Below are 27,520 nucleotides of genomic sequence, written 5' to 3' on the forward strand. Positions count from 1 at the left end.
TGCTGCAGATGTATTGGTGTGTGTAAATAAAAAGTATGACCATCAAAGTGGTCTTACACTATTTTATTTGATTATTTCTATTTTCTTTAATAAATACTCTTTCTTTGGGTTAAAAGCTATAAATGCTAGAAAAAAATTCAAAGACACCCCCCACCCAAAAAAAAAAAAAAAACCCACATCTTAGGAGACACGTGATTTGGTAAAGACAGTTTATTGGTTTCTAGGCATATAATTATGGCTTGATGCTCATGCCACCATGCACATCATCTACAGTAATCACAACTTCACTGCTGTACTGTATTTAGAGATTGAAGCGGAGACACTTGGAGAAGTTTAGAAGTTCCCTGCAGGCTAATTATACAGTTTTTCAAGTAAGCTTTTTTTTGTTCATCCACACTATATAGAACAATTAAACAACAAAGCCGTTAACTCTCATACCCACCCACTCCAGACATGTATACCTGAAACACCCATAGTCCATGAAGTGTTTAGGCTTGAAGCACACCAATAGGTTTTTGGTTTGGACCACAACACTTTCTTTCTTTCGATGTCAAGGAATAAAGTCAGGACTCCAATATAACTGGTTTTATAAAAGAACTTCTGAGACTGAAACTACATTGTTAAACACAGTGATGACACCGGAGGAAGAATATGACACTAATATTGAGTTCATTACTGGTAAACTAGGGCTTTAAAATTGGCTTACTGCCTTTAATTTTTTTTTTTTATCATATACATGCTGCATTTGTCGATGGTCATATTTCTCTAAAGTACTAATGTCTTGCGTTACAAGCATTTAATAGCAAACTGGGGGTTCAATACAATGCAGGTTGTGTGATGCAATGCAGGAGATGTTAGTTGAGCTTAAAATACACAGCAATTACTCAACAAAACAGTTCATAATAATACTGTTACCAATGAGAAAGAGTCAGCTGACAAAGAAACATTTTATCATGTATTTCTAACTACAGAGAGTTAATATTACACACTATTTATTACTTTATACATTTACGCTTCCTAAAATGTAAAAGTAACCAATCAGTGTTCTGTCTCTATCCAGTGATGGCAATGTTATTGGAAAATGTTGAACTCTGGCCTGAGATACCAAGTTACCTTAAAAGTATTATGTCCAAACCCTCTTACCAGCAATTTTGGCCATCCATTTTTGCATATAAACATACACACAACACGCATATCTAGTGAACACGAGTTCAATTCTGTCCGTAATACTGAACCAGAGCTTCACACTTGGTTTTTGTGCTGTAAATATTAAAGGCAGAAAGACATCATTTTTAATGAGGACAACACTGAAACTAAACACACATTTCGCACTCATGCCCAGCAGTATATCCCTTCTTTGTATCTTCATTTCCATATTTTCCTTTTCTGTTGAAAGAGATGAGCAATTATCTCATTGCAGTCAGTTGCATCAATGCAGTCTGTCATGTTACCTGTAAAATGAGCAGAAATATAGATCATGTTTATGATGGCGTATCTATATGAATATATTGGAACTGGCCAGTCTGTTAATCATAAGAGATTTATTTATGTTTTAGGTCAGCAAAACATTACATTGATCAAAAGTGACAGTAAATACTTTTATAATATCAAATAAATGCTGTTCTTTTTTTTTTTTTTTTTTTTACTTTCTATTCATCAAAAAATCCTGAAAAAAAACATCAAGGTTTCCATAAAAATATTAAGCAGCAATTGTTCTTAAAACTGATTTTAAAAAAAATTCTTGAGCACCAAATCAGCATATTAGGCTACATTCAGACTGCAGGTAAATGTGGCCCAAATCCGATTGTTTTTGCTCACATGTGACTCAGATCTGTTTTTCTCAGACAGTGTGAACAGCACAAACCACATGGAATCGTTTCAATTCCGATTTGTACCACTTCCATATGTAGTACTAAATCTGATACAGATCAGATGTTTTGCAATGCGACCTTAGTCTAAACAGTCATATCGGAATTCATGTGAATTTTACGTCACTCTAGATCAACATTCGTCATAATTCTGCGCTCATATGAGTCACTTCAAAGGTTTTACATACCTGACATTATCAAAACAGTTGCGAAAGGTAGTCAGTGGAAGAACAGTGATGTGCCATAAGTATTATAGTGACAACAAAATATGAGCGCTCGTATCATAAATGTTTAAAATCTGCTCTCTTTTTTCGCATCCTCCTCTTTGTCTTTCGCATTGCCTGTGCTTAAAGGTCCCGTTTTTCGTGTTTTTTTTGAAGCTTTGATTGTGTTTATAGTGTGCAATATAACATGTGTTCATGTTTCGCGTGTAAAAAAACACAGTATTTTTCACATAATTTACTTATCTGTATACCGCTGTTTCCACTGTCATAAAAACGGGCTGATGACTTCCTTGTTCTATGAAGTCCCTCCTTCAGAAATACATAACGAGTTCTGATTGTGCCAGCGGTTCCTGTGTTGTGATTCGACAGCAGTTTAGCGCTCCTGAAAGGTCACGCCTCTTACCATAACGTGGAGATGCACGCGCTCAGTGTTATTGTAAACATGTCTTTAATTTGACCCTATCAATTTGAGCCGGAATCAGACCCGGTGATTGGACTGCGAGACAAATAACAGCGTTTCGACGAACACACTCTTCAAACGCAACTCTTGCGTATTCCTGTGGGCGGAGGTTAGTCAAAAAACTGTTTTAGTGACGTCATTAAAGAAGGAAGTAGAGGGATGTAGTCCAAACTGGCCGTTCGATGTAGGCGACTTCTGTTAAATAAAATATCTTGCTTGGCATTGAACTTTGAGCTTTAAAATTTTACAGATTTTATTTATACTCTAACAACAACATTACACACTAACTAAAGTTTGAAACATGGGATCACGAAGAACGGGACCTTTAAATTCCCTGGCCTCTGTGGCACATCACACTATAAATAAACTCGTAATCCTTTACTTTAATGTCTTCCATTTTTACTTCCGTATGACAGCGTGCTGCATGACGTCTTTTTTTGCTCATGCTGGTCAGTCCAGGACCATGATCTGTTCACACTGGAATCTGATCTGGCCGCATTTAAAATAACAATGTGAACAGCTATACAAAACAATCGGATCGGAGTAATAAATCGGAATTGAGCAATAAGGCTCGCAGTGTGAACTGATTTCTGAAGGTTCATGTGACACTGAAAACAAAATTCAGCTGTCCATCACAGGAATAAATTACATTTTAAAATATATTAAAATAGAAAACAAGTATATAAATGTATAATATTATATTACACTTCATAAAACCCTTAATACAAAATAAACATTAAAAAATTGTACCGACCCCAAACTTTTGAACGGTAGTGAATATTCGTTCTTGCTTACAGTCTATTTGCATACATGATTACACAATTATTTCAACCGATTTTGTACCTTATTGTACATGGTGTTTATCAGAGGCTGGAGGGTTGGTAGGGATGAGTTTAGAGTCAGATCCAGGGCTACAGACCCCTTCGATTAGATTCTTGTTGCAGTCGCCCAGGCTGGCAGCAGGAGAGAGTCTTGGATAAGCTACTTGCCCCGTCAGATCCAACAGGTCCTCTAGAGCACGCATGTTACTCATTCCGTTCTGCTGGGGAGAGTGCACTGGGGAAAATTCTGGGATGGAGATTAATTCTTCCTTCGAGACAGGGCTGAGAATACACAAAATAAACACAAAAGAAAAAGTATTAGACAACAATGTTCCCAGTAAATTTGATGTGCTTCCTACCCCCAAATGTTGCTTATGTGTTCATGTCTATTTAGAATAATGTCAGCTGCATATAAAAAAGCAGGAACAAATAAATGCATACCAAAGAAAAAAAAGTGCTCACATATCATGAATAAATAAATTTGAACGATATATTTTTTTTTTTCAAAATAGACTGAATATGTTTTTTTTTTAATATATAAATATACATTAATATAAATAAAGGATTTAACATAAATAATGTATTGTGTAATATGCATCTCCTTCATTCTTATGCTTGTCTGTTTTATTTACATTTGCTTGTTGTTTTGGTTTACTAGGCTGCTGCAGATTCTGTATTAGTGTAAGTAAATAAAAATCATAAAGTGGACATACATTATTCGTTTCTTTCTAATTTTTTTAACCTTTGTTTTACTGTGATGCAGTTCCTACCTGGTCGGTGTAGGGCAGTCCAGTGTACAGGGTATGTTGACACAGTCATTGTGTCAAACTCACCTAACCTCCATGTACTGCACTTCATCTGCAGAGTCCTCTGTCGCTCCACTCTTCCCTTCCAAAGTGTCCAGATGTATAAGAGGCAGAGGTGGTTTTGACTCAGGCAATGGGGTCAAGGAAGAGGGTTGGTGGTCTTTTGCCCCCACCTTTGATTGTGTTATCATATGACCACCAGTCTGAGTGAGAGTGTTTGCTTGTGGGACAGTTACCGTTGAGGTCCCCTGTCTATTGGCATCAGGGATGTCTGATTTCTTCACAGTGATATCCTTCTTGGGTCCCTGAGCTGTGGCCTGTCCATTCATTTGCACAGTTACAGGTGTTTTCACTTGGTTACTGACCTCCTGTTTGGCCACCTGAGTGATAGTTTGGCTTTTTCCATCGGTCAGGTTGTTTTCCTGTAAGCTGCGAGTGGGCATATTTGCAGGGACTTTCACTTGGGTGGAAACTTTGGGTTTGCTTTCTGTAGTCACAACACTCGTAATATTTGCTACTGTGTTTTCAAGCGAGCTCTTCAGCGGGGTTACCTGCACCTTTGCTGTTGATGTGTCTTCTCGCTTTACCTCTTCTTTCACTTGTAAACTTGGAGTCTTCACCTGTTCACTCTCTTGTCTAATAGTCTTGGCATTCTCTTCACTTACCTTTCCTTTCTCTTCTGTTTTCACTGCAGAATGGTTCATGTTCACTTGACTGTTCAAGGAGGGATTTTTTGCAGGTATGTGAGGAGATGACTTCATCTGTTTATTCATACAGCCGTTCTCTGGTCTCTTCCCTTCACTCCTCTCCTGTTTGTAAGTTTGGCCATGCACAGTGGTTGTCTGCATGATGTTGGCCTGAGATTTGACCTCAGCACTTGAGGTCAAATGGTTACCACCTGAGAAGAAAAGAGGTGTTGGAGACTGTTATAATAATAAAATAAATAATATTACACTTTCATATGCTTGTTTTATATTTTATACTTTAGAATATTTATTTCTGTGATGGCAAAGCTGAATTGTCAGCATCATTACTCCAGTCTTCAGTGTCACATGATCCTTTAGAAATCATTCTAATATGCTGATTTGGTGCTAAAGAAACAATTTTTTTAATTATTATTATTATTATCACAGCTGAAAACAGTTGCACTGCTTAATATGTTTGTGGATATAATATTTTTCTGGATTCTTTAATAGAAATTTCAAATGAACAGCATTTAATAAAAAAAAAAAAAAAATGTAACAATTTAAAAATGTTTACTGACACTTGAATAATTTAATGCAAAAAAAAATCTTTAAAACTTTAACCAAAGTCAAACACACACACACACACACACACACACACACACACACACACACACACGCCTGCAATGTAAAACAGAGCAGACTAAATTTAGTCTGTGCAGTCTTTGAATAGATCACCTTGAACACAATCTATGATAGAGAATATGATCCCCTGCTGCCCTCTCCTGACATTGCTGTAAATACTGCAGTGATGGAAAAATACCAGCAGGCCTGTCTGACACATTAGAGGTTTATACGCATTTGCCGCTAGAGGGAGAACAGTCTGCTTTCACAAAATAAGGAAACCTACATGCATGAGTAATATGTTTCTATGGATAGCCACATAGAAACAACACCCACTTTTTATGATAATTTAAAATGTAGTTATTAGCATAGGTTTTAAAAATGTTGGTGAGTGAGTGTGAGTGTGAGAGAGAGCAGGGTTGAGTCTTACCTGGAGGAGAGACAGGGTGGGAAACAGGAGATAGGGGCTCTGGGCTATCCTCTCTCTGTGTGAATATTAGGTCATTCTGTTACTTTGACTTTCAGAGCAATCATTTCCGCTCTACTTTCTCTACTTGACAAAAAAGGGCTATTCATTTCACATCCACATGGATGGTAATCCATGTAGGTAGCTATACAATGCTTTACCTAAATGATTAGAAGTCACACATTACTGCTCTACAGTAGAGTAAATATACTGTATTCAGCTTAGTTGTGATGCTAAACAGTTATAAATTTAAAATTGATGGATGGACTGTTTTTCACAGATACCTTCATCTCTGAATCACTCTTTCTGGTTCTCTTCATTATTTCCTCAATTCTCTGCAGAGAACAATTAAAGAACATATCAATCACAGTATTTGCCTATGCACACTTTTTAATGTTAACTCCTATTGCAAAATACAACAAGTAAGAGTGGATGGACTAACTTTTATATTTTAAGAGGTTATTACTAAATATGATGGCATTTGGATGGCAACTGAAATGTGTTTATTTTTTCCTGCTTCTTTACCATGTGAAATGTAAGGTTTATGTTAAATTGTGTAAGGAGTGTTAAATTGATTTAACTGAAAGCACTATCATATATTTTTCCCATGTATATACAGTACAGTCCAAAAGTTTGGAACCACTAAGATTTTTAATGTTTTTAAAAGAAGTTTCGTCTGCTCACCAAGGCTACATTTATTTAATTAAAAATACAGTAAAAACAGTAATATTGTGAAATATTATTACAATTTAAAATAACTGTTTTCTATTTTAATATATTTCACAAAGTAATTTATTCCTGTGATGGCAAAGCTGAATTTTCAGCATCGTTACTCCAGTCTTCAGTGTCACATGATCCTTCAGAAATCATTCTAATATGCTGATCTGCTGCTCAAGAAACATTTAATGTGTACAATTGTACAAAATATTTGTGTACAATATTTTTTTTCAGGATTATTTGATGAATAGAAAGTTCAAAAGAACAGTGTTTATCTGAAATCTAATCTTTTGTAACATTATAAATGTCTTTACTGCCACTTTTGATTGATTTAATGCATCCTTGCTGAATAAAAGTATTCATTTCTTTAATTTCTTTTCAAAAAAATAAAAATAAAAATTCTTACTGAACCCAAACTTTTGAACGGTAGTGTATAATGCTACAGAAGCTTTGTATTTCAGATAAATGCTGTTCTTTTGAACTTTCTATTCATCAAGGAATCCTGAAAAAAAAGTATACAACTGTTTTCAACATTGAAAATAATCATAAATGTTTATTGAGCAGCAAATCAGCATATTAGAATGATTTCTGAAGGATCATGTGACACTGAAGACTGGAGTAACAATGCTGAAAATTCAGCTTTGCATCACAGGAATAAATTACTTTGTCAAATATATTTAAATAGTACACAGTTATTTTAAATTGTAATAATATTTCACAATATTACTGTTTTTTACTGTATTTTTAATTAAATAAATGTAGCCTTGGTGAGCAGACGAAACTTCTTTTAAAAACATTAAAAATCTTAGTGGTTCCAAACTTTTGGACTGTACTGTATATATAACTTTAAGCCCAGCCCTTATAAACTGATGACCACAATGGGTCCACATGATTTTGCCAAGCAAGACATGTTCCTGGATCAACATATTTTGTTGATCCTGGAACAAAGTTCCTGTCCAAAAATTGTCCTACCCCTAAACCTAACCCTACCCATAACTTATCCCTAAAATCAGAGGGAAATGATAGGTGAATAACACTGATAAAGAAGCAACTAACACTGGTTGTAAGCCTAAACTTGACATAAAATGTAAACTTATCCTTAAAATCTGATTGGTTGATTGGAATGTTGTTCCAGGATCAACAAAGTTGTTGATCCAGGAACATGTTGTACTTGGTGAAATCACTGACTAGAATGAAGTGGTCAGTGAGGTTTGGTGTTTACAGTTTATATCTACATGGTGTAATCTTTTCATGCACTGCTTCTGCTCTTTTACTAGATTGTGTAGTATACAGCTGATCTTTGCAAATTTGCTTACTGTGGCTTGCTGCTGGCTGTACTACCTTTTTTCGCTGTTGTCTCTCCTGTTCCTCCTGCTGTTTGAAATGCTCTCTCTCCTGCCGCTGACGCTCAGCGTCCTTCTGAGCACGTATCTCGGCCTCTTCTTTCTATTAAACACAGATACAACTGAAAAGATTAGGAGTCGACAGACAGACAGACAGACACAGGCATACAGACAGACAGACAGACAGACAGATAGATAGATAGATAGATAGATAGATAGATAGATAGATAGATAGATAGATAGATAGATAGATAGATAGATAGATAATTGGTCTTATTATTTGATTCCTTCAATAATAATGTAGACCAGTGGTTCTCAAACCTGTTCTGCTATCTTACCTAATTCAACTCCTGAGCTCATTAGTAGAGACTGCAAGACTTGAAATGGTTGTGTCAGATATAGGGAGACATATAAAATGTGTGCAGGGCTGGGGGTCTGCCAGAACAGGTTTGAGAACCACTGATGTAGAGAAATAGATTATTCTTCAGAAGAGTGGAGTAAAAAAGAATGCAGAGAGGAAAGAAATTCAGAGTTGGTTTTGTTTAGGACCTGTGTACAAAGACTTATTATCAGAAGTTTGTTTTTGATTTTGAAAATGCAATTGCAAACAGGATTTTTCATTCTTCAGAAGTTTGGAATCTAACTGCAAGCTAATGCTTTTTGGTCTAGTGACTGAAAAGAATAATTTCACTCTAAATCTTCTGACCTCTTTCTCCATCTGGGCCTGGAGCTCCCTCTCTTTCTTTTTTTTTTCCTCCTGCTCTCTCTTCTTCTGTTGCTGCTCTTGTCTACATTTCTCCTCCTCTGCTTGACGATTCTTCTCTTCCTGTCGAGCTCTTTCCTCCAGCTGCCTCTTCTTAAGTTGCTCACTCTTTAGTCTGTAAATCACACACAGACCAACACAGTCTCATATGGAAATGTCACTCTAGCGCCTTTTATCTTGCACCACAAAAACATCACTCTTGTACTGTATTCAAGCGACATTCAAAGATTATTCTTTTTTTATGTAATTTTAATTCTCTTTTATGTTTTTATAAGATATCTTTCAGTTTCTTATAATTGTACAGCACCTTTGGTACTTTTTCTGGTTTTTGAAGTGCATTGAATTGAAAAACACGTACAAAAACCCTACAAATTTCTATTGCAAGATTCAAAAACATTTGCTAACACTGTTATCCAACACATACTCATTATAAATGTCTGAGTCACATTCAACAAGCACTGAACAAATTGTACACTAGTTCAGAGAAATACAGCATCAGTCACACAGACACACACTTTTCCTGCTCCTCCAGTTCCCTGCGTTGTTTCTCCTCCTGTTCCTTCAGCACTCTGGCCAGACGCCTGCGTTCTGCAAGCAGACGAGACGCCTCCTCAGCATCTGTCATTCCAGTAACCACCTTTCCAGGAGAGTTCACAGGTGAAGGATCTGTCAGAGAGCGAAAGCAAGAGTAAAACTATTTTCACAATTTGAAGCTACTGTGAATGAGAAGAGCATAACTACAAATTATAAATGTCATTGCAGTTAAAATAAGTTTAAACAAGCGAGACACTAGTATATTAGTATAATACTCAACTTTGGAAAGCTCAGGGACCACAATACAGGATCCCTTTAGTCTCAAAGGCCAAACAATTAAATACTTTTGTAATTCTTTTATACTAATGAGACCATGTGTGGTATACAGGATGACCAAAATCTTATATCACAGCAATGATATATTCATGATATAATTATTTTCCCCTGAAAATTCAACATAGTGTTTATATATTACATGATCATGCAATAATTAATGACTATTTTTTGATAATTCAGACCCACCTGCACACTTGTTTGAAGTCAAATCATTACAGTTTGATTTGGGATGGTTTTTCTCAGGGGTCTCCATCTTGTCATTCTTTTTTTGTTGGCTTTCCAAAACTACACTTTTCTTCTCCTTTGCCCCATTAGTGTGATTTTCTATCTTTATTGTTCTTCTTTCTGGAGGTGGTGTGCCGGAAACAGGTGTCTCCATTTTTGGTGCCTTATCCAAACTTTCATTGTTAGGCCCCTCCTTAGGATCCTGACTTTTGACATCCTCTGCTTTTTTGTCTTGTGTCTTCTTGTTGTTGTCACTAACTGGTGTGGCGGGTCTGTGTTTCATAGGGGAGGGTGGATACTGCCGCACTGCACATGGTGACTGAGTACGATTCTTAGGTAATAACCTTCAACCATACAAACAAACAGCTGATTCAGATACTTATAGCTCAGCACATTACTGAATAAATAATTAATTGGAGATTACTTTGTCAGCATCTTATTTATACAGTATATAATATATATAGATAAGTGTATGTTACTTGGGTGTGGCAGGTGAGGCAGAGCGGCGGGTAACATCAGCAGGAGATTTCGCTCGTCTCACTGGTGAGCCTGTGGCCGGAGAGCCAGTTCTCCTCTCTCTACGCAATCTCTCCTTCTGCAACAAACACAAATAACACATAACAACTTATGGCACACTGCTGCCAAATGGAAACATACTAGTTTCATTCACTTTGTTGCTTTATCAAAAAAGAATTCCATTGCTGAAATCAAAAGGGCAAGTTTTTTAAAGAAACTAATAATGTGCTGTTTTAAGTCACTTGACATCTGATTTCCAGAAGTTTTTCCAGATGTCAACCTTATATTTCTGCACGTCTTTTACACTCAGATCTTTGTACTTTTTTTAAAAAAAAATTATAAATTAATTTTGTGTTTTTATTCAAAGATCAACTTTATTTGACATACATTAGTAATATTTCTTAATGTTTTTGAGAGAAGTCTCTCATGCTTACCAAGGCTGCATTTATTTGATCCAAAATACAGTGAAAACCATTAATATTATGAAATATTACTACAATTTAAAATAATTGTTTTCTATTTTAATATATTTTGAATGTAATTAAATATTTTAAATGTAATTAATTCCTGTGGTGCAAATTAACCATGGTTTCTTGAGAAGGGGAACGAGACACTGAGTCCAAAGACACTTTGGGGAATGCCTCTGGCATGACCATGTCTGAAGTATGTGTATCAAACGAGATGGGAACTCGCACTGCATCCAAAGTAACTTTGGGGATCGAGTACCCACTAAGCCATGCTGAGGGAATAACTGCCTAAATGGCTAAGACAAGCAAAAAGAAATGCTCAATGGACTTAGATGCCAGAGACCAATCCCTCACTCAGGTCAAACACAGAACTGTCAGTGACTCTATTCTCTAACGCCACAGCCTAAGCTCCGTGCCCCATGCGAGGAAGAACCTGGCATTAATTCCTCCTTACCGGGGTGGGTGTCCAGTGCCCGTCCCAAAGACAGAGCTCAAAGGTCTGGTAATGCCAGCCTTCCTGACAGACATTACCTTTAAGGGAATACTGGCAAAAAGAAACATAAGTTCCTTTGCCTGTCACTAGGAGGATTTGGTTCAACCCCTAAAAAAACCCAGGGGAACTGTTCAAGAAATGCTCAAACCTGCCTTACTCGAATTCAGCATCTCTGGGCTGAATATTAGTAATGGGGCCCAAGACGGGTTCTTCGTTAAGCAGAGGCCTCAGCAGAATAACTCTCTAAAACAAGAGGAGGCCAACCATACTGAACCTCACAGACAGTCTAACAAGGTGGCCTAACAGAGGGCCAAACACTTGATGGCACAGTTTAACTGGAGCTCAGGAGACTCTCTGAGCTAGAAAGACCTGACGGGTGACTGCGGATGAAAATTTGCTTCGGCTAAATTCGGTGCAATGCATGAAATGGAAACATTAATGTTAAAAATTGTACATGGTCCCTTTTCAAATAAAATAAATAAATAAAGAGGAGGCCAACCATACTCAACCTCAAAGACAGTTTACCAAGGCAGCCTCACAGAGGGCTGAACACTTGATGTCACTGCCTAAATGAAGCGACCTCAGCAGAATGACTCTCTAAAACGAGAGGAGGCCAACCATACAAGAGAAGGCCAAACACTTGATGTCACTGTCTAGTTGGAGCTCACAGAAAACTGACACACTTGATTTCACTGTCAAAACAGGGCTCAGGTGAGCGGAGGCCACAGCAGAGCGACTCTCTATAGCGAGAGGAGGCCAACCATACTCAACCTCATAGACAGTCTACCAAGGCAGCTTCACAAAGGTCTGAAACACTTGGTGTTACTGTCTAGCTGGAGCTCAGGTGAGCAGAGGCCTTAGCAGAATGACTTTCTGTAGTGAGAGGAGGCCAACAATACTCAACCTCAAAGACAGTTTATCAAGGCAGCCTCACAGAGGGCTGAACACTTGATGTCACTGCCTAAATGAAGCAACCTCAGCAAGATGACTCTGTAAAACGAGAGGAGGACAACCATAGAAGAGAAGGCCAAACAATTGATGTCACTGTCTAGTTGGAGCTCACAGAGAGCTGACACACTTGATGTCACTGTCAAAACAGGGCTCAGGTGAGCGGAGGCCACAGCAGAGCGACTCTCTATAGCGAGAGGAGGCCAACCATACTCAACCTCACAGACAGTCTACCAAGGCAGCTTCACAAAGGTCTGAAACACTTGGTGTTACTGTCTAGCTAGAGCTCAGGTGAGTGGAGGCATCAGCAGAGGGACTCTCAAAAATGAGAGGAGGCCAAACTATGTTTAACCTCAAGAACAGCTTATCACAGTGGCCCAAGGAGGGCTAGCACACTTAGGCCTGCAACACTGCCATTGTGTACAGAGACCCACCAGCCTGACCCGCAGCCACCTTCAACATCAATGTTTCCCCCATTAAAAGATAGTTCACAATCATATTTGATGACTGTGAGCAGAATATGGTTTCTTCCAGGACCTCTCCACCTCAGCAGTCTGGCAGAAACAGAAGACTCGCTGGAACTGGGTGGTTATGGCCAGCCAAGAAATACCTGTCTAATCTACCGCAAGTGATCTGCGGCTTATCACGCTTCAAAGAAAGATCTAATCTCTCAAACGCGCAGGCCAGGTCACTGTATGTGGGGCAGGCAAGCTGAGACGATGCTCCATTAACATATCTTCACCCTCGACAGCCACATCCTGCTTTTTCTGGCTCGAAGCCAGAAGAGAGCTATTTGCTGAATCAGATGATTCAAGTGAGAGAACATCTGCATCCAGCAGATCGCTCACGTCAGGAGACATACCTCGCTCGAAATCCTGTGCCTCAACTGCAGTAGATCCCGAACCAAGGGATGCAGATGCCTGTCCTAATTCCCTCAAGAAAAGGGACAGAGGCGATCGGAGCTTTATCACGGAAAGCTCTCGCAGTCTGTGTTCTGCCCCCTCAAAACAGAATGGGCATGATCCTCACCAAAACAAAAAATGCACAGGTCGTGTCTATCCTCCGGCGTCAGATAACGCGGACACGGGGCACACTTTCTGAAACGCTTGTCCAAGGACACAATTGTAAATCGCCTTATACGCTTCAAAACAAACAGTCTCCTGAAGACAAAAAAAGCTGAAGACGTGTACTCTAGATGCCCTTTTATACTTATGGTTGTACTAGAGTGTCATCACAGGCTGTCGCAGGCCAATGTCATTGATGCGTTTGATCAATGTTGGGCACGTTACTTTAAAAAAGTAATTAGTTATAGTTACTAGTTACTTCTCACAAATAGTAACTTAGTAACTGAGTTACATCGTCATAAAAGTAACTAATTACCAGGGAAAGTAACTTTTGTGTTACTTTTAAAAAAAAATGTAAATGTCATATAACTTGAATGCCCCCAATATTAAATATAAGTCTAAAAATAAATGATGCTTGATCCGACTCGTGACTCATGATCCACTCTTGCTCACGACATGAAATTTCTCTGTACTGTACTATGTGTTGGTAGCCATTAAAGAAAACGTAGTTTCATATTTATGTTTAAATAGGCCTATGTTATGTTTTAAATTAATCTATTTGATTATGAAAAGTGAACAGCATGAGTAAGATAGGATACAGCATAAGATGCGCAATATATCAGAAGACATAGAGTGGTCAGACATGATTTTGACCACTTCATTAAGTTTTGTTTTGTAGAAAGCCTTTCTTTAAAGTGAATTTCATTTTGTAAAAATTGTATCTTAATTTTTTATCAATGTTTCATCAACCAATTGCCTGGATTTAATAAATAAGAAGCAAATATAGCAGTGAATATAATCATGACGCCGTAATTCCCATCACTGCATTTGATACACGTACTTCAGACATTTCTCTAATTTTCCCCCGTTTTTTCAAATTGTCATTAAAGCGTTAAAAATCAAATTAAAAAAGCTTCTTATTTTAAATTAACATTAAAAATAGTGATAATTATAGTGATAATGAAGATAATGTATACCTTAGAAGGGTAAAAGTGATTGTTTGCTTGTATTTGCATGTCTGTATGACAGTATGACTATCTAAAAACTACTGACCTTAGGGGTGCTGGGGGCACTGACAGCTCCACTGGATTCTTCTACTGGCACAGGATTGTTTCTGCGGCGGCTCGGTGACCCTCGATACGGTGACCTGTGAGGACTGGGGGGCACTGAATGGGAGAGACATAGGAGCATTTCTAAGTCAGAATAGATCTATCAGTATTACAATTTTTAGCTACACACCATAAACTAACATTAAACACTTAGTAAGCCACATGTACACACATACACACTCTTTGGTTATCTGAAACAAAACAAACAAAAACATATTCAGTGACACAAATGAACACAGATGTAATTCAGCTCCAAGCTTATAACATAATACACGTGTTGCGGAGTGTGCGTGTGTTACCTTTGCAGCGCAGGCAGGACAGATGCAGCTCTGCAGCATGGTGACAGCGAGCCAGTGAGGAGTGTGTGTGTGTGCGCGCTTGAGTGTGTGTTACCTTTGCAGCGCAGACAGGACAGATGCAGCTCTGCAGGACTGTTACAGCGAGCCAGTGAGGAGTGCGTGTGTGTGAGGAGGCGATTCACTTTTAGTTTGTCCATAGAGTTCAGATGACCATGATGGGCTAACAGAGGGAGGGATGGAGGGATGGAGAAAATGAAGGAAAAAAGGAAGGGATGAATTGGCTGGATGGGATGGGACAGACATAACATTAATGTGAATGGACAGATGGAGGGATGTATTTGGAGAAGTGTGTTCAAAGCCTCTTTTTTAGCATGCATAAAAAAGTTTGACTTTATTTTAGAGGGACAGAAGCATATAGCTCCACAGGTTTTGAGATTGCCATTGTCAATGGGTTTGGGTTTGAGCAAATAATGACAGAAAATCTATTTTCATGTGAACTACTGTTTTAAGGTATACATATATATAAAAAAAATTATATATAAAATTATAATTATAAATTAAGAATACAGAAAACATGATGATGTAGGGCAATTAGGTGTTCTGAAAGATGCCAATATATGCACGGATGTCCATGTATGTGTGTGTCTGTGTGTATTTGTGTTCATGTGACCATGCCTTCTCAAATGAGTCAGCCGAGATCCAAAATAGAAAGAAAAACTACCCATGTACAGACAAACATGCACACGTAACACTTCAACACTGAAATAACTATAGCTGTAATTGAAGTACTGGTTCACACGAATGAAGTTGTTAGTAAAAAATGTACACTCACAATCATACAAAACTCACAAGAAGACACAGCAGCACACAGACATTCAGATTTGCTTTGACTTTCACCAACCAAGTACTGAGCTACAGAGCAAGTGCACAATGAATAGACAGTGCTGTGCTAAAGAATTCAGACTCACAATTCAACAATTCTCCCATTCTCTGCTTTTTGTTTTTTATTCCAATATTCCTTACCATCATACTGAAATAGTGCCACAGATTATCAGATAGACTAAGTGTTTTCTGTTGTTTTCTGTTGTTAAGTGTTTTTAGACTAAGTGTAACTGTTTTCTTTTTCTGTCTTTTTTTATTCATTTATTATTATTATTATTATTATTATTATTATTATTATTTTGCAAGTGGTTCTGGCCTGTGCAAAACATCCTGTCTTGATGCTATGATTTTCTAGGTGGTTGCCAGGGTGTTGCTATGTGGTTGCTAGTATGTTGCTATGCAATTCCTAGAGTGTTCTGGTGGTTTCTAACTGCGCATGAGTTTGATCTCGCCTGAAAAATACAGGGTTTTTTGTCATGATTCGAGCGTTTAGAAAGAAAATTTATGAGACAGTTGTCAGATTTCATTGGTGATTTCAAATATGAAATTTAATCAAAAGCTGGGCAAACAGGAGAATTTGGAGAATTTGATGTTTCCCCATTCAAAGAGATAGGAGCTGCACTTGAATGCTCGAGAGGCGTTTCAAAGATGGCCGCCAAGTGAAATGACTTGTCCTAAAGGGACTTTGGGACTGTGGTTTTGTACCCAAGTCAAAAGAACCCATCCCCAAGTGTGATACACTTGCTATTTAGGCCTAAATTACAAGATTTATGCATTTGAATTGCAATACAATTTCTGACTCTTTAAAAAAACTGAATGTGTTTTAAATACATGATAACCAGTTTATATATTTATCATCAATAAATTATATTTATTTCAATCTCATATATTTGAACTATAATTAAATATTGCTTGCCTTGTTCCTTATCTTGTGATATTTTATCCACATTCATACTTTTAAACTGAATAAACAGATTAATGTTGATTTTAAGCAATTTAAATAAATTAATTTTGAAAACATGATTATTTAAATAAAACCAACTAGATGCCAATAGTTAATATTAAACAATTTTTTTCAGTGCAAAATATTACCTGTTTCATTTCTATATGACTGACAGATTATTTTGTTTGTTTATGTTTGTTTATGTTATGTCCAAATGGATGGAAATTTTATATGCAATTCGCCCAAATATTTTTTTGAGTGGTGCTAAGATATGGCTCATATCCCTCCTTTAATGTAATGGGATTTTTTTTTTTTTATAACCCGGCAGGAGAAAATCATAAGTCAGCTTGCTTAAAAAAAGTATTAGCATTTGCCTACTAATTTTGGCTTTCATTGGTAAAAAATTAAAGAAAATCACATAAATTTGAATTTAAATGAAAGATTTGTAATTCAGTGATTGAGAGAACGTGCTATAGGCCTGAATATGTTTACAAGGCACTGTACATTCAGATTAGGTATAGCAGCATGTAAATTGCTCAGCAAAACCAAAATCTTGGACATTATCAGGGGTGCACATAAGTGGTACGCAGGTGCGCATGCGTGGTAAAAATAAACGATGCGCACCAGAAAACATGGAGTGAAGCGCTTGAGTACCAACATTTTTGAGGATTGGTTCACAGGGACACGTTTACTTACTGGAGTAGGATTTTTCTCCATCTCTGGTAAGATAGCAATCATGATGATAAGTGTGTTCTTTAATTATTAGGTGTGTAACAGATCGCAGTTAATCCATGATCCGTACGGATAAGGTCCAACGGTTTGGCACGCATGTGATTCGCGGATTAACAACTGCAAAATTAACCCATCATAGAGTGAAGGTTTATCATTTAGACGTGTTTTGTCTTGCCAATTAACACATTCAAAGGATTTTAAAAGCGAAAGAAGAGGCGAAAATCGGGACTCGCAAGCCGTTATCTGTGTGCACAGCCTCACACCCCCGAAACACGCACACGCAGAGAGAGAGAGAGAGACAGTCAGACACCAAATTAATTCCTTTTTTGCATTTACTTGCGCTTGAACGGACACATACACACAAAATTATGCCAAAATACCTGTCTCGACAAGTATTTTCTTGGTTATGTCATAAGTGAACAGTTGAGAAAGAAACCGGATGTGTCAGTTATTCGGTCCGTGCTTGACAGCAGCCTAATATTATTGCTGTTGTGTGTCATTAATGTAAGAAAGAAAAAAAAAATCATTATCATCAAGAGAATGTTCACCATGTTCGAGAGAAAAGAAGATAGTGAGGACAGCAGTCAGGAGGAAAGTGATGAGGACAGCTTTTAGGATAAGTGTGTCGCGTAAAGTGTGAGTACTAAGCAACATTTCCAGGTGCTCCCTTGAGAACCAGACCAAAAAAGCTATGTGCACCCCTGGACATTATCATACTTGAAAGCAGCCTCCTCTTGTCATCCCCTTATCTTGCTGGCTCTTGATCTAAAAACTGAAAATTTCAAGACAGCTAATTTTACATAGCATTTATGGACAGTCTCTAGTCTGAGACCTAAATGCAACTGGGACAATATGGATATTATGCAAGCATTTACCCCATTTAGCCCCCATAAGTGTTTCAAGCAGGAACCAGGGAAGGAGAGCAGGCTGGTTTAGAGTTTTGGGATGGAAACCAAAAACTAGAAGAATGGTGTCATTCTGAGGGGACAGGAGGCAGAAGGTGATGAGAAAAGGCCAGCTAGGGTTCATACCGTTGCCTGATTCGATGGCAGCAGGAGAAGGGGCAGCGAGGTCATGGGAGAGGGCGGAGGCAGCAGAGAGAGGAGGCGGGGCATTCTCCCAGTCACCTGGGCGATGGGGTCATGGCAGAGCACAGCAGAAACAGCAGAGCGTTATGGATAGACTGGGCACACTTAGGTGAAGTGTGTGTTTTTGGGTGGTGTGTGTGTGTACCTAAGCACACACACCTAAACACTTTCACCACATCCTCTGGCGCTCTCCAAGCATAGCATCCAGACATGAGCAGGGATGATCTGACTTCAGACACTCAAACTCAAAACCTACATCCTTCACATACACACACACTGCAATCATCTATAAAATCAGAACACACTGTTATGATCAAGTCCTGAAATCATCAATAAGCATTCGCACTTTATGTCTGGGGAAAAACAACAGCAATTAGCATGACTATGTCTTAAGATGAATTGTTCAAATATCACCGTGTATAAAAGCACATGCTAAATGAATAAACGTAACTTAAATAAAATTAAAAAAATACATTTTTACTTTTTTTGAAATCAATTTTACAATCTACAATGACTTAAGAAATATTATACAGACACACGCTTTTCCTTCTGAACTTCCCTAGCTTTTTAAATGATTAAATCTGAGGCCTCAAATCAATAACCAATTTCTTAACCAATTAATGAGCGTGTATCTAAATCAAGCCAATAGGACGGGGCGCAGCGCACAGAAAGTGCTGATTCACTCATGCCTGCCTGTCTTTCCTCTCTGATGAGCTGAATTATGAAACCTGAGCTCTAGTAACACTGTGTCCTAAAGCCCAGATGGAAATCATACAAATGCAAGGACACTGCACTGTAGCTGAACAACAGCTTAACAACAGCTGTTTTTCTTATCATACACTGCTCTGTGGAAAATTAAAATAAAAACTGAAAAATGTCACCTCAAAAAATGATCAGGAATTTAGACATATATGTTTATTTTATTTTTTTTTTAAAAGCATTTAAAGCCAATAATCTTGTATTTATTGGCTACTATGTAAAAAATAAATAAAAAACATTCATGACATGAAATGAGAATGAAAATTTTAATAATAAATGTATTGAATTTAGAAAAATGTGGTCTCAATCCACCACTTCATGGAACATTTTATCGCAGTAGTGCCTTTCTTCTATTCCCTTTTCATCACTACTCTCTCCCCTCCTCCCAGTCTCTCTTTTTCTTCATCCAATGTGATGTGTGTGCATTACACTCACCTTGAGCGGTGCCGTTGGGACCCCATACCCAGCGTTTATTCCTGTTCTCTAGCTGAAGACTGCGCTCAAGTGATCTCCTCATCAGAGCCTCCAGACGCTCCTGTGAGTGCCGTTACAGCACAGGAAACACCAGACACTCACTTCACCAATGGATACTTACACCGACAATATTATCACAACCACTCTGTGTGTAGATATATGCAATGATAGATGAATGATCTTCATCTGCACTACGCGTAATTCCATATGAGTGCACATACAGTCAAACCAAAGACTTTTCAGACATTTTTGATATATTTTTACTAGTGGGTGCAGGACACTATAGTTCATTTATGTAAGTGAGGACAGCAAAATAAAGTAAACTGTGACCTATTATACCCAAAAATTCTTCATACAGTGGACTACCAGTAAAATTGATGAAAATTTGTAACCACACTTTGACCTGACCATGTTTTGCTTAAGTTTTATCTGACATAATTAACCCTTGTGCGGTCTTCGTTTAAGGGACTGCACTCGTGGTCTTCGGGGTCTCTGGAGACCACGGCAACAAAATGCAATTTTGTAACAATATAATATATTTTTTAAAAACCAATGTAATTTTACTCTGTTTATTAAAGTTTTTACTCAACATTTGTGCAGTATTTGGAGGATTTGTGATCTCTTTTAAATTTATATAAATAAATTAAAAAATATTTTTTTAAATAGGTTTTTATGCAAAAGCAGCTTTTTATGTAAAATTCACTTTATAAAAGGCCCAGATTTCTAACTTTCATTCATGTGGATAACATGGATAATTTGACATTGTTTAGTGTAAGATTTTTGCCCATCTTTTGGAAAATGCAGTTATAAAAGTAAAAAAACTAACATTTTTACCAGTAGATGGCTGCAGAGCTCCACTATTTGCTATGTGCTATTTGAATGACTGAAAGATGTCTTTTCACAAGTTTTTTTCAGTTGGATTCATATCTAAATGTTATGAAATCACAATTATAACAATAAAAATTACTTTTTGTGAAAGTTTAGCATTTTTTGTACTGAAAAAAAAAAAACAGTTTTTCAATAATATCATCAATAATGTAACCCACAGAGACCCTGCTTAGAAACTGGACAAAATCCATTCTCAAAATCAGAAACAGCGCACAACACACAGACAGAAATGAAGTGGCACACTTCCAAAAATGCAAAAAAACATCCCCAATACAAAATAAACATGCTCACGCACACAAAAATAAAAATTATTTATTTTATTATTTCATTATTTTTATTATAAAATTATTATTGAAAAACTGATTTTGCCCTGCACAAAAAATGCTAAACTTTGACAAAGTAATTTTTATTGTTATAATTGTGATTTCATTTAGATATGAATCCAACTGAAAAAAAAACTTGTGAAAACATGTCTTTCAGTCATTCAAATAGCACATAGCAAATAGTGGAGCTTTACAGCCATCTACTGATAAAAATGATAGTTTTTTTTACTTTTAAAACTGCATTTTTCAAAAGATGGGCAAAAATCTTACACTAAACCATGTCGAATTATCCATGTTATCCACATGAATGAAAGTTAGAAATCTGGGCCTTTTATAAAGTGAATTTTACATAAAAAGCTGTTCATGCATAAAAACTTATTTCAAAAAATATTTTGTAATTTATTTATATACATTTAAAAGATATCACGAATCCTCCAAAAACTGCACAAATTTTGAGAAAAAACATTAATACACAGAGTAAAATTACATTGGTTTTTAAAAAATATATTATATTTTTACAAAATTACATTTTGTTGCCCGGGGTCTCCAGAGACCCCGAAGACCACGAATGTAAAGTTTTTTTACACTAACATAAAAACAAGATATCACTCCAATTTTTTATTTTTTATTTGTAGATCTTAAAAGTGTTAACCACCGTACAAAGTCTCATGCCATTTGGACAAAGATAACTTTTTTTTTAATTTGAGCAAACATCATTTGCGGGTCAAAAAGACCCCGAAGACTGCACAAGGGTTAAGATTTTTTTTTTATTCTGACATCTTGTCATATTTTATTACATTTTTTTAAACTATTGTGAATAAACTGACATAATGAACGAAATGTCCAAGGTGTCTGAATAAATTTTGGTTTGACTGTATGCACCACTATTTAAAGGTCTGGGGTTAGTAAGATGTTTTTATTTTGTAAGGATGCATTAAATTGATCCAAAAGTAACACTAAAGACATTTATAATGTTATAAAAGATCTCTATTTCAAATAAATGCTGTTTTATTGAACGTTCTGTTAAGCATAGAATCATTAAAAATGTGAAAATATTAGGCAGTACAACTGTTTTCAACAATGAATAAATGTTTCGTATTAAATAAGCATATTAGTATGATTTCTGTAGGATCATGTTGTGACACTGAAGACTGGAGTAATGGTTGCTGAAAATCTAGCTTTGACATCACAGGACTAAGATACATTTTAAAATGTATTAAAATACAAAATTACTGTTTTTACTGTATTTTGGATCAAGCAAGTGCAGACTTGGTGAGAATAAAAGATTTTTCAAAAACATTTTTAAAAAACTGAAACGTTTGAAATTTTAGAATGGACATCACCTCAGATACTAACAATAACCTTAACTTTCAAATTTCCTTCAAAAAGTTCTTTACTAAGATTTCAGCTTGCCGTGATTAGCATTATAACTCATTCCCACCCAAAGAAATGGCACTAATAAGCACCACATGATCAGCAAGTCATATACTCAGATATTCACATGGAAGCAAATTCAGAAAGCAAGTTTCAGCCATTTCATTTACGCTTCCATTTGTGTTTGCTTTGCATCTATGAAAATGGTTCCAGCAACATTTGTTGAGACCAGCATCACCTCCCCCGCATGCCACCTTGTTCCTTTTTCTTTCTTTGCCCACTCCTTTTCAGGATCAGTCTTTCCAAAATGAACATAGTTGTGAAAGCTGACAGTGTGGCAGATGAAGGCTGTGTTTGAGAAGAATAATGAATCCACAGCCCAGAGAGAGACGAGGATTAAAATAAAGACTGATCTGATCTGGCCAAATCCCTCTGATTGGAGAAGTATCACAAGCCACGACACCCAGTAAACACTCAGAGGCTCATACCAGATAAATGAGTGTGTAAGAATAGTGTCTGCCCTGTGGGTGGGTGATATTACATGGCGAGGCAGGAATTCATTGCCATAGATACAGGACATTTGCTGAAAATGTCATTTCACACAACATAAAAAATCGTGATTCTTTTTTTCTTCTTCTTAAATTCAGATGGTTTTGTATTGCACCATATGAATTTAATCACAATACAGGCCAAAAAATCCTACAGCTATTGGAGATTAATCACAAGGGATGTTTGAAATTAATAACTGGAATGAATGAATATCTAATTGTGTCCTGACATCTGGCATATCGCTGCCGTATGAGAAAATTGCATTTGAAAGGTCAAGGGAAGAACAGCACAATCATCTTGTGTCCTTCTCAAATGAAAAGAAAACCTGTATCTGTGAATCCAGTGACTCATTGAGCCCTAGGACAGGTGAATTTGATTATAGATCTCTGACCTTCTCCTCTTCTAGCTGCTGTCTTCTCTTCTCCTCCACGGCTGCCCTGCGAAGTTCCTCCTTTTGTCTCTGCTCCTCCAGCCGCTTCCATCGCTCTTCCACCGTCTTCTCATACTGCAGCTGTGCTCGCCTCTCCTTCTCCTTTATAGCTTGCTCCCGTGCAGCTGAGAAAGAGAAATTATTGACTTCATTTTGGCTTGTTATGAAAAAACAGAAAAAAACCCAGAGTTCATCATGATTGATGGCAATTTGGGGATTGATCTCTCACAGGAAACATTCTTGTGTAAATTTGTCATATTTTCAATTGTTGGTCTATGTAAACATGCAATAAATGGGACAAATCTAATCTAACCAAACACTAGAGAAGAAAACAGAAATGGTTCAATAAAAGCATGATAAAATATAGGTTTTATCAATAGTTTCCTTAAATAAAACAAATGCTGGTGCCCTTTTTTACACACAGCTTTACAATTGGCTTCAAAAGGGTTTTTTTTAATTGTTTTAAATTTTATCTCAAGACATTTGCATTGCACTACGTCAAGCGTTAAAGAAAAAAAATACAAATTAATACACCATCACTATTAATATATAGTGTTGGCCACATGCATAGATTAAAAACTTCCATTAAGGCCCCTCCAAGGTTGAAATCGCCCTGTGAGTCACTGCACCCACACATACAGAGACGTGAACAGACACACTTACCCAAACTCTTCTCCCTCTCCTCACGTCTCTCTTTGGCAAGCCTCATCCTATCATCTGTCTTCAAATAGCCCTCCATATCTTTGACAGAGTGACAGGGAAACATAAAAACAAAGGAAAATAGACACTTCGTCTCTTCAGACAGGTTTTACTCTGCTTTTAAACAAACAATCAGATGAGTTGGAAGATGTCCACTCAACATCAACAGAAAAGAGGGGACTTACATTGTTTACCTGCATGTGCGTTGGTATTAGCCGGATGGCGTGAAGGTGAAGCGTGCCCATTGGTCTGAGTTTTCTTTTCTGTAACAGTGGGTGGGGCCAGTGCATCAGCTTTAAACAGGATGAAGATGAAAACTGTGTTAGTGAAAGTTCAATCATAGTAGCCATTGTTAAAGGTGCCATCGAATTGAAAATTGAATTTACCTCGGCATAGTTGAATAACAAGAGTTCAGTACATGGAAATGACATACATTGAGTTTCAAACACCATTGTTTCCTCCTTCTTATATAAATCTCATTTGTTTAAAAGACCTCCGAAGAACAGGCGAATCTCAACATAACACTGACTGTTACGTAACAGTCGGGATCATTAATATGTACGCCCCAATATTTGCATATGCCAGCCCATGATCGAGGCATTACACAAGGGCAGCCAGTATTAACGTCTGTATCTGTGCACAGCTGAATCATCAGACTAGGTAAGCAAGCAAGAACAATAGCAAAAAATGGCATATGGAGCAATAATAACTGACATGATCCATGATAACATGATATTTTTAGTGATATTTGTAAATTGTCTTTCTAAATGTTTCGTTAGCATTTCTAATTATGCCTCAAAATAGGCAGTTAAAAAAATCAATTAAAAAAAGACTTAGACTTATATTACATCTTGTAAAAAAACGTTCGATGGCACCTTTAATTCTGCCATCAACCACTTTTCAACAATATGACATCTGTCCCAAAATAATATAATATAATATAATATAATATAATATAATATAATATAATATAATATAATATAATATAATATAATATAATATAATATAATATAACTTCAGCACCAATAGCAACAGAGAAATGTAAAAATATCGACTATTTCTAAATTGGTTTTCCAAACATATCTGCCACCTGTCTGCTATTTTTTTTTATTTAATTTAATTTTTTTTTAACAAACTGGTAGTTTGGCTTACTTAAACTTAAAGTCGCTGCACATTAATTGATTTATCACAACAACAACAACAACAGAAAAGAAACATTTCACTTTTAATGTTACTGGACAAAGTGTCTCCTCCCAGGGTCTTACTCTGTTTCATAGAAGGGCTGCCTTGGTTGGTTTTCTGGTAAGTTGGTGAGGAATGGCCATTGCTTTGGGGTTTCTTTTCTGGAGTTAAAGGTGATGTCATGACTTTAGTAACTGCAGTGAAAGAGAGAACACATCAACCGTGGTAAAAAATGGCAAGCTTCAGTGTTGAGATACCTTGATAGCTGGACTTGTTAAACATAGAGATATTGTACTTGAGTAATAAAGACACACACATTTAAGTATATAAAAAGACAAGACAGAGCATTACAGAATTATCATTGAACAAATTGAGGCAGGCTAAACAGAGTTTGTTTCTGTTCTGAGTCTAGGACAAAGAAGAGACCATTGATTCATTCTGGACTAGATTATAAATCTAAAACTGTGGCCTAGTTAGTTCTGCTTGATCTATATTCCCAAACTCTAAATGCAAACGTAATCAGTCATTTCACAGACACATACACTTAACAGAGTCAGACATTATATCATTTATCCACAAAGATTTGCACCCATGAGAACACATAAAAATAAACAATCCACTAACAAACAATATATTAGGCAGTTTAGTACAGTGGGCTCTAAAAATAAACTAGATGGTTCTTAAATGTTCTACTTCATTTTCTATTTTCTTGTTGACAGCACTGAAAAATGCATCGTGTCTTTTTAGTTCAGTTATGTTCAATTTCCGACCCTCTTTCCTTCCTCTGCATGACGGATCTTTTAAATTAATCGCTCACTCATGATGGTGTCCGTTGTCTGCTCTCTTTCTCATTGCTTCCAAATCTATATTCCTGATACGCACACAAGTTCTGCTATAAGAAGCGCACATAAAGCTGACTGAGAACGTGTGAGCTCAATGTCATACAGTTTCATGAATAAAGCAACACAGCACTACAAATACAAATACTTACTAACAGTTGATGGACCCCACTGACTTCCATAATATGGAAAAAAATAAATACTATGGAAATCAATGGAGCCCATCAACTGTTTGGTTACCGACCTTCTTCAAAATATCTTCTTTGGTGTTCAGCAGAAGAAAGAAATTCATACAGGTTTGGAACAACTTGAAGGTGAGTAAATTATGACAGAATTTTCATATTTGGCTGAACTATCCCATTAGGTTTAAGATAAATTGTGTTTTAAGGCATAATTATGTCACTGAGTGCACTATTCAGATTTGGTTTGGACACGAGAGTAACATGCAATAATAGGACGGAGGCAGTTCTGCAGATGCTGCTTATATCACACGCAGTCACTCACAGCTACTGAAGCGAGCTCCTGAGCCGGATGTAGCCTTCTTCATCGATTTTCCATTAAATTAATTTGGTAAATGGATGTGGTTTAGTCTTAACGGCTCTAATCTCATCAGAGTTTTTACTTTACAGTGTTGGACGATGTTCGCCCCGTCAACTTTCGAGAGGATATCGTGCCATGAAAATGCAACGCAGTACAAAAATAATGAACTTGCCCCATCTGATGGTGACAAACAAACAATAAAGACCTGCACCGGCAATGGTATGAAACAAAAAAAAACCTGAAAAAGTAAAAGGTAATAGGGCTAAATGAGAAGGATTTCGAAGTGGAGCAAGGCCCGTTAGGCTGTAAACGCATAACAGATCAGAAGCTTTAGCGGTTTTTGTCTGCCAGATCAGACAGCAGCATTTTGAGAAGAAATTATTCAACTGGGCACGTCAGTCATTGTTCTTCGTCGCCCCACTGTGAGCTTGTGCATGATAGATAAGCGTAAACATAGATGAGTATGTAAGCAAGTCATTGTCCTACTCAACCAGTGCCACGCTAACAAAACACCGCAGGTACGCTTTCTGAATTATTGACACAATGTTACCTTTCAGGAAGTCGCTCACCTGTCGTTGTACTGACAGCGTTCTCCGCCATCTTCGTGGTCCACCGGCGGCTCTCCCAACCGCAATGTCACGGACGGCGTCGCAGCAAAACTCTACCTCCCAAAAAAATCAAGCAAAGAGAAACAGCATAGCCAGCTCCTTCCTGGACTGCGGCTGCGGTACCGGGAACCGATCCGCTTTCCACAATCTCAGCAGAACGCGCTCTGTGGCGCTATCACAGATTGTTAGGATTGCAGTGATGAATCGTTTGAGGGGAAGTTTGTCTCGCGCGGCAGGCAGGAGTATTCTTACCAGTCCCGTGAAGAGAACGCTCGCGCCCGAGTAGCGGTTGAGGAGAGTGTGGTTAGAGCGGCTGGACAGCGCAGTAGTGCTGAAACACGGAGTGACGTCATCCACAGCGAAGCGAAGCGAGGCAGAGAACGAGAAACGTCTGGCCACGTTCACAACTAAAACTTTCCAAATTATTTTTTTTTTAGTATACCT

At 37.3% G+C, this 27,520-nt stretch overlaps 1 protein-coding gene across 6 annotated transcripts; it reads right to left on the minus strand.

Annotated features, from left to right (window-relative positions):
- Positions 1–195: 195 nt before the first annotated feature.
- map7d2a (MAP7 domain containing 2a) lies at positions 196–27,423 on the minus strand. 6 transcript variants are annotated; one of them, XR_007184519.1, is made up of 19 exons: positions 27,038–27,423; positions 25,173–25,283; positions 24,093–24,200; positions 23,872–23,949; positions 23,170–23,333; positions 19,606–19,705; positions 18,355–18,450; positions 14,861–14,986; positions 14,412–14,524; positions 10,350–10,465; positions 9,832–10,214; positions 9,291–9,441; positions 8,719–8,890; positions 8,011–8,115; positions 6,237–6,287; positions 5,917–5,971; positions 4,144–5,077; positions 3,396–3,655; positions 196–1,451 (listed from the first exon to the last, which is right to left on the minus strand). XR_007184519.1 is itself a non-coding variant. In XM_048187432.1 (19 exons), the coding sequence occupies exons 1-18, from the start codon at positions 27,066–27,068 to the stop codon at positions 3,397–3,399; spliced, it is 3,081 nt and encodes a 1,026-aa protein (XP_048043389.1). In that variant the 5' UTR covers positions 27,069–27,422; the 3' UTR covers positions 196–1,451; position 3,396. The 6 variants fall into 6 exon arrangements, 5 of the variants coding, with proteins under 5 accessions (XP_048043389.1, XP_048043388.1, XP_048043390.1 ...); XM_048187432.1 differs by having other exon boundaries at positions 4,207–5,077; positions 24,102–24,200; positions 27,038–27,422; XM_048187431.1 differs by having other exon boundaries at positions 4,207–5,077; positions 27,038–27,422.
- Positions 27,424–27,520: the final 97 nt, after the last annotated feature.

Source organism: Megalobrama amblycephala, linkage group LG4 (assembly GCF_018812025.1).
Source record: "Megalobrama amblycephala isolate DHTTF-2021 linkage group LG4, ASM1881202v1, whole genome shotgun sequence".
Classification (NCBI taxonomy): Eukaryota; Metazoa; Chordata; class Actinopteri; order Cypriniformes; family Xenocyprididae; genus Megalobrama; species Megalobrama amblycephala.